Genomic DNA, 12,024 nt, shown 5'->3' on the forward strand with positions numbered 1-12,024 from the left:
TCTCTCTCTCTCACACACACACACACACAAAATAGGACGCTTAGGGAAAGGTAAACTTTTTTGAAAATTTCACTAGGAAATTTGTGTGTAATTCTTGGCTCTAGATGGGAAGGAGGAGGGAAGTCCTTGAGAGTATAGGTACTGGCAGGCTTTTCTGTGAATTTGGGCCTGTATCCATGCCTTTGATGAGGGATAAAAAGCTATAGTTTTCTAATTTAAAACAGCCCCAGATAGGTGGGCTCCTGGCACCTGGCTCTTTGAGGAACTTGTTCTCAACCCAGATCACACAGAATTCCCACAACTAGAGTTCCAAAAATGAGTTCACGATTAAAAATCACAAAACAGAAGGAAACAGGCACCTCCAAGTGGGTTAGCAGAAACAATCTTACAAAGACTAGACTTAGACTTCAGACTGGGAATTGTTAGACAAAATACGGAGTTATTACAGGCTTTTTGTAACAACTTTTTGATTATATAGAAATGTTTAGGCTATAATGTGAGTGTTTGTCCCTTACTCCCACTTTTCCTAAAATAGCCACTTTATTCAGTGTTCTCTTCACAGCTTTTTGGTTTCGGTACCCCTTTACACTCTAAAACCCCTAAGGACCTCACCTGGAGAACTGCTTTTCTAAACTTTTATTCATTTAAGCACAGGATGGTATGTTTTAATATAAATAGGACCCTAGTATGTTTAATGTTCTATACTTTTTTCCTTTGTATTATAGATCACTATTATCAGTATTTGTAAATCTAATTTCAGTGACTGCATGATATAACCACAATTTACTTTACCAGTTCTCTGTTGGTAGACAATTTATAGTTTTTGCTGCTAAAAACAGTACTAAATCTGACATTTGTGAGCTCTTATCTTATGATGTCATTAGCATCCATGCTTACAAGTAGAAGGTCTGAGTCAAAAGGCATATAAAGTGTTCATAGAAAAGCGGGGCCACTGAGCACTCCCACAGCCATCAGTCACTGAGCACCTGCTCTGTGCCAGCTCTGCTGAGGAAATAAAGGCTGCTGCTGCTCTCTCCTGGGAGGGGAAGGCAGGTGCCCAAAGACTAAAGTTAAAAGTATACATGGATTCAGGAAAGACCTCATATTTCTGAGCCTGAGCCCCAACAGGTGAGGGGAGGACAGAGGTAGGTGTGTAGGTGAGGCAAATGGGGGTACCTACACTATGTAGAGCAGACAGCTTCTGACCTCTTAGTTCTCAAGTGCAGTGAGGAAACTTAGGTGTCCTGAGGGAGCATACCTGTCATGTTGTTCCCTGCACGACTCTTCAGTAAGGCTTCTGTGAATCAAGCTCTTCTAAGTCCTGGAACCTTAGAATGATGGGGTGGGGACCTGCCATCCTTTTCCCAGGGGCTTCACAGTTATTAAAGGTGGCTTGTGGGAATTCTGGATTCCCCAGGAGCAGCTGTGGAGGCTGAGGGACATGCCAAGTACCATGAACGGACCCACATAGTCCCTCCCTCTGGTCTTCACATCAGCCAGAGGACTAACTGGCAGCTATACGGGCCACTCCTCCACACAAAGGTCATACTTACGGATCAGACAAGGGGACAGATGGGTTGGGAATAGAGTAGCCAAGAGTTCTGGGCAGTGACTCAGTAGAGCCCGTGTTCCGGGCTGAGGAAACAGGGACTGGGAGGGCACTGGATCGGTTAGTGCAGAGTGGGTGCTCCTATACACTTTGGACTCATTCAATGCTTGAGGCTGCTATTCACTTTCTTCTTGAATTCTGCTTGAGGAGCAACAAGAAAGAATGAAGGAAAGCTAAGTCAGGGACTGGATAATTTGAGTTTAGACAAATCAGGGCTGGTGCTACATATTTGAGGTGACTTTACCAGGTCTGTTCACCCAAGTCTAACCATTGTCCCATCTCTCTGATCCTGTGATCAAAACCTGTCCCCAGGGGTAGCTTAGGCAGGTGTGCAAGAGGCCAGGAGGGAGAACTCTGGGTGCAACCTACCCTGTGTCCACAGCAATGAATTCCCCACGTTGGGGGAGGAGCCTGGTGGCTTCTCTTGTTCCCTCCCAGCTCCAAGGAGTTCCAAAATGGTGCCTCAGAGGTAAGTGACCAGCCAGCCATGCAGAGGGGCTTGTTACCAACAGGTGGGGGAGCTCCGGTGCCCTGGGCTTCTCTCTATCCTGCCACCCACAGTGAGCCCTTCTGTGGGCAGGCCTTGAGTGCCCAGCCAGGCCAAAAGCTCCCTACTGTGTGATCTCAGATCATCCTGGCCATAGGAATCTTCCATTTACCAAGTTGTTGGCTGCAGTTTCTGTGGCACCACACCTTCTGGATCTCCTTTTCCCTCCTATTTGAATGAAAATCTGTACCACTTGAAAATTTCAGAGTCCCTGTTCCCAACCTTTGCTGGGTGCTGCCGTAGTTGAAAACTGCATTTGAAAATGGTGTTTTTTGTTTTTGTTTTTTTGTCTCCTCCCCTTCCTGCTGTTTGCAGTGTGGTGAAAAAGGACACTATGCCAACAGATGCACCAAAGGGCACTTGGCCTTTCTCAGTGGACAGTGACAGCAGCTGGAGCCAGCTTAGAGCAGCCCAAGGGGCCTTGCTGGGGACCACTCCCAGCCATCCTTGGGAGCGTGCATTTAACTGTTTAATGTCAGTGTTGGTGCAACTCTGGCTGGAGCTGACAGGCACATTGGAGTTTATCATTCTGAGGGGCTACGTCTGTCATTCCCTATCATTTTGCTGTAATCTTTTTTTTAAAGGGGACATGTGTTCCAGTTCTGTCCAAGTCAGCATCATGTTTGTCTAGGCATCAATACCTCCTGTCCAGGACTCCCTGAACACCACCCTTTGGGGAGGAGAGGAAGTTGTGGGGAAGGGCTTGTGCTAAACAGTTCTATGTGAGACAGCCCTTCCCCTCAGGGCCTCATTAAACACCAGTTCTTGGTGACCCCATGGACTGGTAGATCATTAAAACTTCAGCTAGGCCATGCCTGCTTCCTCCATGTCCTGCTGAATTCAGAAGCTGTGCCTATCAATGTGATTTGAATGAGGTAGTCCTTCAGGGCAAACAAGTGAGCTTGTTGCTTAGCTTGGTCCTTCCTGCTCCAACGTGGCAGCAATTGAGAGGAGGGGTGTTGGGCTCTCAAGTGTGAGGGTCTTTTAACTCTGGGCTTATTTTCTTGGAGAACTTGCTTGACAATATTTAAGGTATACCTTAAGCTGGAGCCGCAGACTACCCTTCAAATAGATGATGCAGTCCATCTGTGCACCTACCTCTGCTCCATCAAGTGTCTATACTGTCACTCAGACCCTTGGCCTATGGAGACCACCCTGCCCTGAGCCTGGAAATGTGAAACCATCACCTGGAACCTGCTGGGCAAGTGGGCCTATCCAAGTTCAATTACAAGAACAATTTTTATGAAGTTGATTAAAGCTTGTTTTTTAAGCTGTGTCTCATTACTTCAGGGACTCCATGCGAAGGAAAGGATCTTGCTACTGGCTGCAGTAGCTGCCTGGCACAAAACTGATATTGGTGCCCACTTATCCCCTTTCAACAATTGTGAATCTCTAGAAGTGAAGTGATGCTGTCAGTGAAAGAAAGGCCTTTTATATATCAGCAGCTGGAACCGTCTGGAAGCTTGGTCTTTGGAATAGCTACCTGGCAGGTCTCCTTGGCATCCCAAATGTTGGGTGATACTTATTTATTCAAATTCAGGTCTTCTAGGAGATAATTAGCCACAGCATCTCACCCCCTTATACTCCATGCAGTATATAGGCTCACCATCCATCCCTTAACAAGAAACCAGTTCTGGCCTTCATGTCACTTTACTGAAGACCTTTCATGAAAGGTAAGGAAAAATGCTGGTTACAGGGGCAGTTGTGCATTAGCTATCAGTGCCTGTGCTTTCCCCTCTCCTTGTTCATGCCTCTGAGCTTCCTGGTGGCACATACCCCCTGGGAATGCAGAAAGATGGGGGAGGGGAGGCATTTATAGGAACATGGGGCTTCTGCTTAATACTGTAAAAGTATCAGCTGACAAAAGGCCAAGAGTAAGGAAATACCTGACAGGGTAGTGCTAGGTGACACCTACCACCCTAGTGAGCTGTGACAAGATTCCAACGTGGTGGTGGTGTAGGGAGCCCATCATGGCTTCGTGGCTCAAAGCCCTGGACTGTCTGTCTGTGACTGTCTCCCTTTGGGAGTGGTAGAGTAATCTCATCCCACCCCTCCTCTCAGAGCTCCTGGAAGTACAGAAAAATGGCTAAATCAGTAAAGCAGCCCAGGACCAGTCATCTTTTATTAGGTGTTAATTAGAGTATGAAAGGATTCAGAAGTGCTGGGCAAAGGTGGTCAGGAATGCAGAGTGAGCCCTCCACACTGGGCCCTCTTCAGTGGTACTTGCGTCGCCGCTCATGTTCTGAAGTTGGAAAAGCAAAAAGGTACAGTTCTTAAAAGGTACAGTGAAAGCACAAGATGACAGAGCAGCAGGCTAAAATCACATAAAGCCATCCTGAGAATTCCTTTCAGGAAATGACTCAAAACCTGCCTGCCAACATTTCGGGAATCGGCAAACCTAGGGTAGTGAAGGTATCTCAGGTGTTCATCTGCTACTTGGCCAGCCTCTTCCTTCCCAGAAGGAGCACCCACCAGACAGCCCCCAAGAACTCATTCATCCTTTAGTCCTTCAAAGCCAGTCACCCCCGATGTCACAGACTGGCAGGGGGCTGGATGCTGTCAGAAACAGCCCATGAAACCCAGTCAGTGGCTGCCAGTGACACTTCCCACCATCTCCCACCAGACAGCTCTTGGGTCTCAGAACCAAGAACAGCTACGCTTTTCCAGAGTACTGCACACACAACGGATTGTACTATTCAACCTACTTCTCTCTGCATTGGCTGCTAGGAAGATGAAGCCAAAATTTTCATCAACCTTGCACAGAGCCTGCAGTATATTACAGTATGCTTCCTAAGTATCACCTTTACCCCAGCTTCATCTTATTTTTCCTGTCTTTATTATCTCTGCTACAATTTTCTCAATGTCTACATACTATATTCTGACAAGTTCCTCCAGTTCTTTAGCTGTCAGTAGACTGATGGACTTCTAAATCAGAGTGAACCACTGCCACCCTCATGAGAAACCCCACTGAAGGCAAGACAATCCAAGAGACACTCACTGAGTTCCTTGTAAGAACGGCAGTAGTTGAAAAGCACATAAGCTGCCAGCACCATAGAAACCCCAGCGATGCTCCCTTTCTTCACATTGACATACTTGTTGTAATACCGGTAATAACCTGCGAACAGGAGAGGAGGTCACTGCCCTGTTTTGCTGTGAATGCTTTACACAGTGCCAAATAGAGTCTGGCTGAAATTCAGGGACCTAGTCCTACTCTGGCTCTCTAAGCCACTCACCCTACATTTGCCAGTTGATAAAGGGAAAACTACAAATGCCCCACAGAGTCTTGAGCCTCCCGTGAGCCCAGGACAAGCTCCAGCTTGATTCTGCCCCTACCCTTTGGCCTTGAGCTCAGACTTGGCTCAGCACATTACCTCACTGTCACCTCCGGCCCTGGGGATCCCCTTACTCTAATTCTGATCAAAAATCCAACCCCAATAAGGGCCACTTGGTTGTGGCCAGTTGGTTCAGCCTGGCCCTTGGAGGAGGAAGGCTTCATGCATCTATCTCTTTACTAGGTGCCCCCACCAGTGAAGGAACAAACAGTATTTGCTCTCTTGGTGCTCAGGGCCAGTAGATTGAAATGAACACAGAAGGCCATAGTTTATAATAGAGATGCCATAAAGGAGCACTACATCGAGCTGTGAGCATGAACAGGCCATATTCACCTCCACTGAGGAGTCAGGGAATATTATAATTAAGTGTGGAGAAAAGGCAGAGTATTCTAATCTGAGGACAAAGCTGAAGAAAAGCTTTGCAGGAGAAAACAGGCACAGAAAAGGCAAACACAGGGTGACTAGAATTAGAAAAATGATGGGAGCCCCTGAGGAGGCTGGAGACCTCGCAGACCATGAAATGATCTGGGTCTTTATTCCTAGAATGATGACATGGGTGCCACAGGACTGATCTGACTAGCCGTACACTTTAAAATGCACAGACCTGAAAGACCATTTCAAATGTTCATCGTGGAAGTTTTGCCTGGCAGGGAGATGAGCATTATATTATATAGACTGATGTCCACTATGCTTCAAACTCATTTTCCTCCTAAAGAAGTCTTATGTTGTAAAAATGCTCATAGACATTTCTTTAAGATGAAGGCAGTGGTACTGATTCCAAGCAATAGAAAACATTTCCTTGGCTGATATATCTCAGAGCCAGCCTTTGACAAGAACAATCAAACAAGGAAATCCAAGGGCTAACAATCTCACCCTGTCCTCTATATAACTTACTGGTCTGAGACAAGGCCTTTACTACCCAAATTCATTCAGGGCAAAAACTAACCTAAAGACTCAGAGACTTGCTATTGTTTACACAAGTCTATAAGGCTCTGACCTCTTTGAAACGCTCCAGCAATGCCTTTAGGGGTAAAATCCCGCATCAGTATCCAGCTTGACAGCTCCCCTAATTTGACATCCATGAGTTTCTTCTCCCTCAATGGTACTGAAAAGGAAAAGCAAAAATTCACACACTGAAAAATATCCCAAAAATACAAATAGCATCCTTTTATGTTCCTTATTTCAACCATTCAATAAAGGGACATTTGGTAACAACACTACATAGAGGCTGCACATAAGTAGTAATATGAATAAATATCCCACACCAAAATCACTATTTTAAGCCAGAATCTATATAATTGCAGAATTGCTACAGTGAAGGTGTATTAATAAACAGGATTTTGAATAACATTGCTTCATAGGGTATAACTATGTAAAAAACCTACATGAGGAAGAATGTAATAGAGGACAGAACAGAAAGAGTACTGCAAAACTACTATTTATATATATTAGCTCATTTAATCTTCAAAGCACGTAGTTGATACCTTTACTTTTTATAAGGTGGGAGGGCTGACTCACAGAAGTTGGACAACTTGGCCAAGGTCACAGAGCATGCAAGCAGTGAAGTCAGGACCCAACCTCAGGTCTGGTCCTCATATTCCTAAAGCTAATCTGATTTCTACTTCAAGCATCCTATCTGGCACTACAGATGTCAAATACAGTAAACAACTCCGAATGACCCAATGCATCCCAGATGATATTTTAGAGTTGGAAAAGGACAGGAAGGACTCCTGGTTGAGGCCATACTGTACTCATCTGTGGGCTTAAGAGTAAAACAGGAAGGAGACCAGGGAAGGCCTGGAAGGAGGCAAACCCGTAAGTGTCCAGATACTCATAAGGAGGGAACAGACTCCCTTCCCCTGTGCTCTGCGCAAAGGTCGACTTTAAAAAGCTGCTTAGCAGGTGTCCTCTTCAGAGTAAGGAGTTAAAGACTACTATCCCTTCTTAAAGATGACCAACCACAGGAGGAGCCAAACTAAATAAGGTTTCTTCTCCATTTTGGGAATCCAAGGAAAGACTAAGGCTTGCTTCTTAAGGACCAGCCTCAAGAGTCCACTGAGGGGAATCCCACAGGTTTCCTGAAATCTCTCAACCCTTAACAAGGGCAAGAGCTATCAGGCTATAAAGAGAACTACAAAGCTTCACAGCAGCTTCTAATCTGCTACAGGTCATCTGGAGAACCAGACGCTTGGCCTTCGTGGACCAGATTGAGTGCTTGTCAAAAGGCCATAAGTGACAGATGGAGGCATAAGCCTGACTTGCATACATGGCTTTAGGGTTACAGTATAGGCTGCCTGTCCCAAACAAACTGCCCCAACCTTCCATATAGATTCTTCCAACAAATATGGAGCACCTATGATATGCTATGCAGCGCACCAAGCACTGTGGACATAGCACTGACTGCAGATGAGAGCCTTGCTCTCAGGAGCCAACATTCTATCAGGAAAGACAACATTCTATCAGGAAAGACAACCATCTCATATCCATTCATCTATGCAGGCTCACCACACTTCGGCCAAACCCCTTTCTGTTTCTCTTACGTCACCTGAGGGCCTTTGCAGTGCCCATGCTTCTCAGAAGGCTATCTCAAAGGACATGTCTTCTCCTAAAAGGCCTCCTTCCCTCCCTGCTTTATCTTAAGTGCTAGCACTTCTTTTCTATATAATTTCTGAACTCATTTTCTCATCTGTAAAATGGTTTAGTCCAAGTACTGAATGGGAATCCACAGAAAAACTTTTGAGACAGTGCTCAGAACTGTAAATAGTTGTTATTGAAATTTCATTAAGGTCTACATGAAACATTTATAAAAAAAAAAAAAAGGTAGAAAAAAATGGCATATAAACTAAACTTTAGTACATTTTAACCACATAGGACTTTAGGGATTAATGTCACCTTTCAGTTCTTTTACAAACAGAAAACTGTAATTAGTTCGGTAATATTTTTGAAATGTGAGATAGTCTCCAATAAATTTTAGGACATGTTCCAAATCTCTGTTGGAAAGTTTAGTGTCAATGTACTCAACAGCAAACAATGTCATCCAAAAATGACCTACACCTTTCTCTGTAACCTTGCCTATGCTATTTTTAGAAAAGTTTAACAAGTATACACCTTACATCTCAGGTTTGTCTTCATTTGGATTGGTAGGCTTTTAGTCCAAGGATTACTATACCACACTTCTTTTTGAATAATAACATAGTCCATTCCTTTGCTGCTCTCAAAGCATCTTGCATGCAGTGAGGTATACAAACATGTCATTCTAAAACCAGCTCAGGCTTTGTAGTGGAGAGTGGATGATGAAGGTATAGATGGAACTAGAATGGCAGAATTTTGCTGTTGACAATAGGTAATGAGTACAAAGCACTCATTACATTATTCTGTTTCCTTTTTATTTGAAATTTTCCGTAATAAAAAGTTTAAAACTGCTTTTAAAAACAGAACTATGTTTGGGTAAATGTGCAAAAAACCCACAAACCCAGTATTTTAAATCAAATTATTTTTGACTGGTATAAGGCTGGTGACTCAAAAACAAAAAATCATGCCACTTCTGAGCCAGCTTCTGAAGCTATTTTTTTTTCACATTCACACAAACTATGAAAACACATTCTGCATTCTCATGACCACATTCAGGGGCTGGCATGGTGCCCTGGCACATCACAAGAGAAAAAAAGCCAACAATTTAAAATTTATTTTCTACATATTTAGATCTCTGTACTATGAAGACAAGATGGTTTCCTTAACCAAAACTAAGAAATTTACAAGCACAGAAAAAAATCACATTAGCCTTAAAGAAATCAAGTATAGCACCTTCACAAAACTCCAAGGGGTAATCAAATTCATTAAAGATACATCTACACTCATTCCAAGAATTTCCCTTTTAGTGGAAGACAAAGGCCTCAGTTCTTGGCAGCAATACCAGAACCCTCCAATACTCCTCTGCAGCACTGAACACCCCTCAACAGTCACCAGTACAGAATGATGATAATAGAATAGATTCTAGGGTCAAGTATTCTGGATTTTGTGCCTCTTTGTAGCTGTGTGCCTTTGGGCAAGTTACTGCCTTCTCTGTGCCTCAGTTTCCTCCTTTGTAAAATAAGAGTAAGAATTAAACCCACATTGGTACTTGGCTCTAAGTACTGTGTAAATGGGAATTATTATTATTACTTGTCTTTCTGCCTGACTATGAGCTATCTGAAGGTGGAAGTATCCATACACACAGTTCCTAGCCATGACAGACTTTCAGTTAAGACAATGGAAGGACCACAGGTATGGCTTAATTTTATGACTTCAAGAAGCATCTACTTATATGAAGAGGCATGGAAATGCCAAGTGTCTTCTGGGTGCTAAATCCAACCTAAGGGTTGGCAGAGAGTAAAGAGTTTAGGTTTTGCAGGTCACACATGGTCTCTTTAACAGTCTTTTTTTTTTTAAACAAATTTTTTAAAACATAAAAACGATCCTCAGTTCACAGGCCATACAAAAACAGGCCGCAGGAAATCCAGCTTATTGACAATAGTTTGCCAAGCCCTGATTTCATCTACTATTAATTCATATTTCCATCAATTCACTTGCTAATGAACTAGGGGTTTTATACTCTGGCAACAGACACCAACTAAAAGATCATCAGTACTTGAGACTTGGACTCCAATTCCTTCACCTAGGGTGATGCTGAATGGGCCAGATGTGACACAACCATGCCCAAAGGTCAGAGTGAAAGCTGAGATGACCAGCACTCACCCTTGGGCCACACAGCGTTCCAAATACCTTACATGTACTAAGTCATTAAATCCTTTGTCCATAGTGCTCTTCACAACCCTTTGCTTAAATAAGATGCCAAGTCTACTGTTTCCTTTTCACATGCTGTCTTGTTTAAACAACACAACCACCTGTTTTTCATGCCTGTTTTTTACAGATAGGAAAAATAGCATCATTCTCATCTTTTCTGATCCCCTCTTTATTGCTCCAAGCTGAGATTAAGAATACAGAAACTGGCGTAAGACACGCGTATGTCAATCAAAACTCTGTTTCTATCATGCAGAGTGTGATCTCCAGCAGGCCATACATCTCTGACCATTTTCCTCATCTTTAAAAAAGAAACAACACTCCCAATACTGACTTCCTGACAAAGCTAATGTGAGAATCTAGGACTAATACATAGTTTCCGTACTTGAAAAAAAAATAAATAAGTGTGCGCACACTCAGACATGTAAGGATTTACACACACATCACCAAAAGCCCGCTGGTCGTAAGATCATCCTTGTGCTTCAAGTTCAGTTTACCACGAGGTCCCAAACTCCTAGGTGTGAATTCCAGCTCAGCCTTCTCACTAGTTGTGACCTTGAATAAGTCACTTCACCTTTTAAAGCCTTCTCAGCGCATTGTCAACATATACGCGTCGAACCTTTCATGATGTCAGGTACTGTCCTAGGCATTAGCGTCTCTTGGAGCTTAATTTGAGCTTCAGCTTTGGGAAGGATAGAATTAGAGCGTACGGTTCAAGTGCAAAGCGCTTGGGTCGCGGCCGGGACTAGAGCAGCTAGCTTATTTCTTAGCAGGGAGGAGGGAGTCCCGAGGCAGCGCATTCCCAAGCCCGAAGGCGCATTGCCCGGCAGTCCTCACCCTCCCCACCACAGCCTAGCGACGATACCCAGAGCAGAGAAGGGTCGGACGGCGCAGGACCCGGGGCAAAGGGTCCGGTGAGACTCAGGTAAGGTCGCGATGAAGGGCCTTGAGCGAAAGGCAGGCGGCTCCGTAGCTCCCTAGCCTCCCAATGCGTCTCTGAGCCCAGATCCTGGACCGCGGGTCCTGCTTCCAACCTGGCGGCCCTAAACGGGTCCGGGTACTCACCAACTGACGCCATCTTGGAGTCCGGGGTGTCCGCTCTGTCGAGCCGCGCGAGGACTGCTGGGGTAGGGAGCACGCGCGCCGGAGTCGCAGGGAGCAGCAGAGACTCACGGGAAGCAGGTCGCACTGGTTCTCAGCTGGGGCTGCAAGTGCGCCATGGAGTGAAGGGCGAAGTGTCTAAGGGCAAAACTCTGGGACTCCGCAATTGGGGAAGGGAGAAGGGGAGTAGGACTCAGCCTAGGCTCCTCATTCTAGGAGGGAGGAGCCTGGAAGGGACCAAAAAAAAAAAAAAAAGGGAAGTGAGGGTAAAAGAGCATCCTGGTTTTCTTACTGTGTCACTTTAAATTTGTTGTAAAAAATGACAGGGGCATATTGAGATCCTTTCTCCCAACTGTGCTGGATGAAAGGTAATCTCCGACCCTCAAGGAATTCCCCAATCACCAGGAAAAGCTGTGTCAGGGCTTAGGATCCAAATAGGTTTGATTCAAGAGAATCTATGTGTGTCCCAGCTCTGTGCTAGGCTCTTAAGTACAGAGATATGCAAGACCCGAGGGGCTCACAGTGTGCTGGCTGGAAGATTACTGCTTGGCTATCACTCATGGGAACATAACATTCTAACAATAAGCTTTCTGCTTCTGTACCCCTGCTTGCACACCCGACCTGTGGGTTGACAGGTAGTGAATAGGAGAAAAATA

General features: G+C 44.7%; 2 protein-coding genes across 10 annotated transcripts in view; one reads left to right on the forward strand and one right to left on the reverse strand.

Annotated features, from left to right (window-relative positions):
• Nucleotides 1–3,426, forward strand: part of CPSF4 (cleavage and polyadenylation specific factor 4) — a 15,625-nt gene extending 12,199 nt beyond the window's left edge. For 5 of the 9 annotated variants that reach the window (XM_039848621.1, XM_039848620.1, XM_039848615.1 and 2 more), the window contains one exon: nt 2,472–3,426. In XM_039848621.1, the coding sequence (XP_039704555.1) occupies nt 2,472–2,540 (69 nt within the window). In that variant the 3' untranslated portion in view covers nt 2,541–3,426. The remainder of the gene's footprint in view (nt 1–2,471) is intronic. The other 4 variants (XM_039848622.1, XM_039848623.1, XM_039848618.1 and 1 more) reach the window with 1 other exon arrangement.
• Nucleotides 3,427–4,251: 825 nt separating this feature from the next.
• ATP5MF (ATP synthase membrane subunit f) lies at nt 4,252–11,522 on the reverse strand. The gene is made up of 4 exons (XM_039848629.1): nt 11,333–11,522; nt 6,486–6,593; nt 5,155–5,271; nt 4,252–4,398 (listed from the first exon to the last, which is right to left on the reverse strand). Exons 1-4 carry the CDS (start codon nt 11,343–11,345, stop codon nt 4,370–4,372), a joined length of 267 nt encoding a protein of 88 aa, XP_039704563.1. The 5' UTR covers nt 11,346–11,522; the 3' UTR covers nt 4,252–4,369.
• Between the last annotated feature and the right edge of the window lie 502 nt (nt 11,523–12,024).

Source organism: Pteropus medius, unplaced genomic scaffold (assembly GCF_902729225.1).
Source record: "Pteropus medius unplaced genomic scaffold, Ma_sr-lr_union100, whole genome shotgun sequence".
In the NCBI taxonomy this organism is placed as follows: Eukaryota; Metazoa; Chordata; class Mammalia; order Chiroptera; family Pteropodidae; genus Pteropus; species Pteropus medius.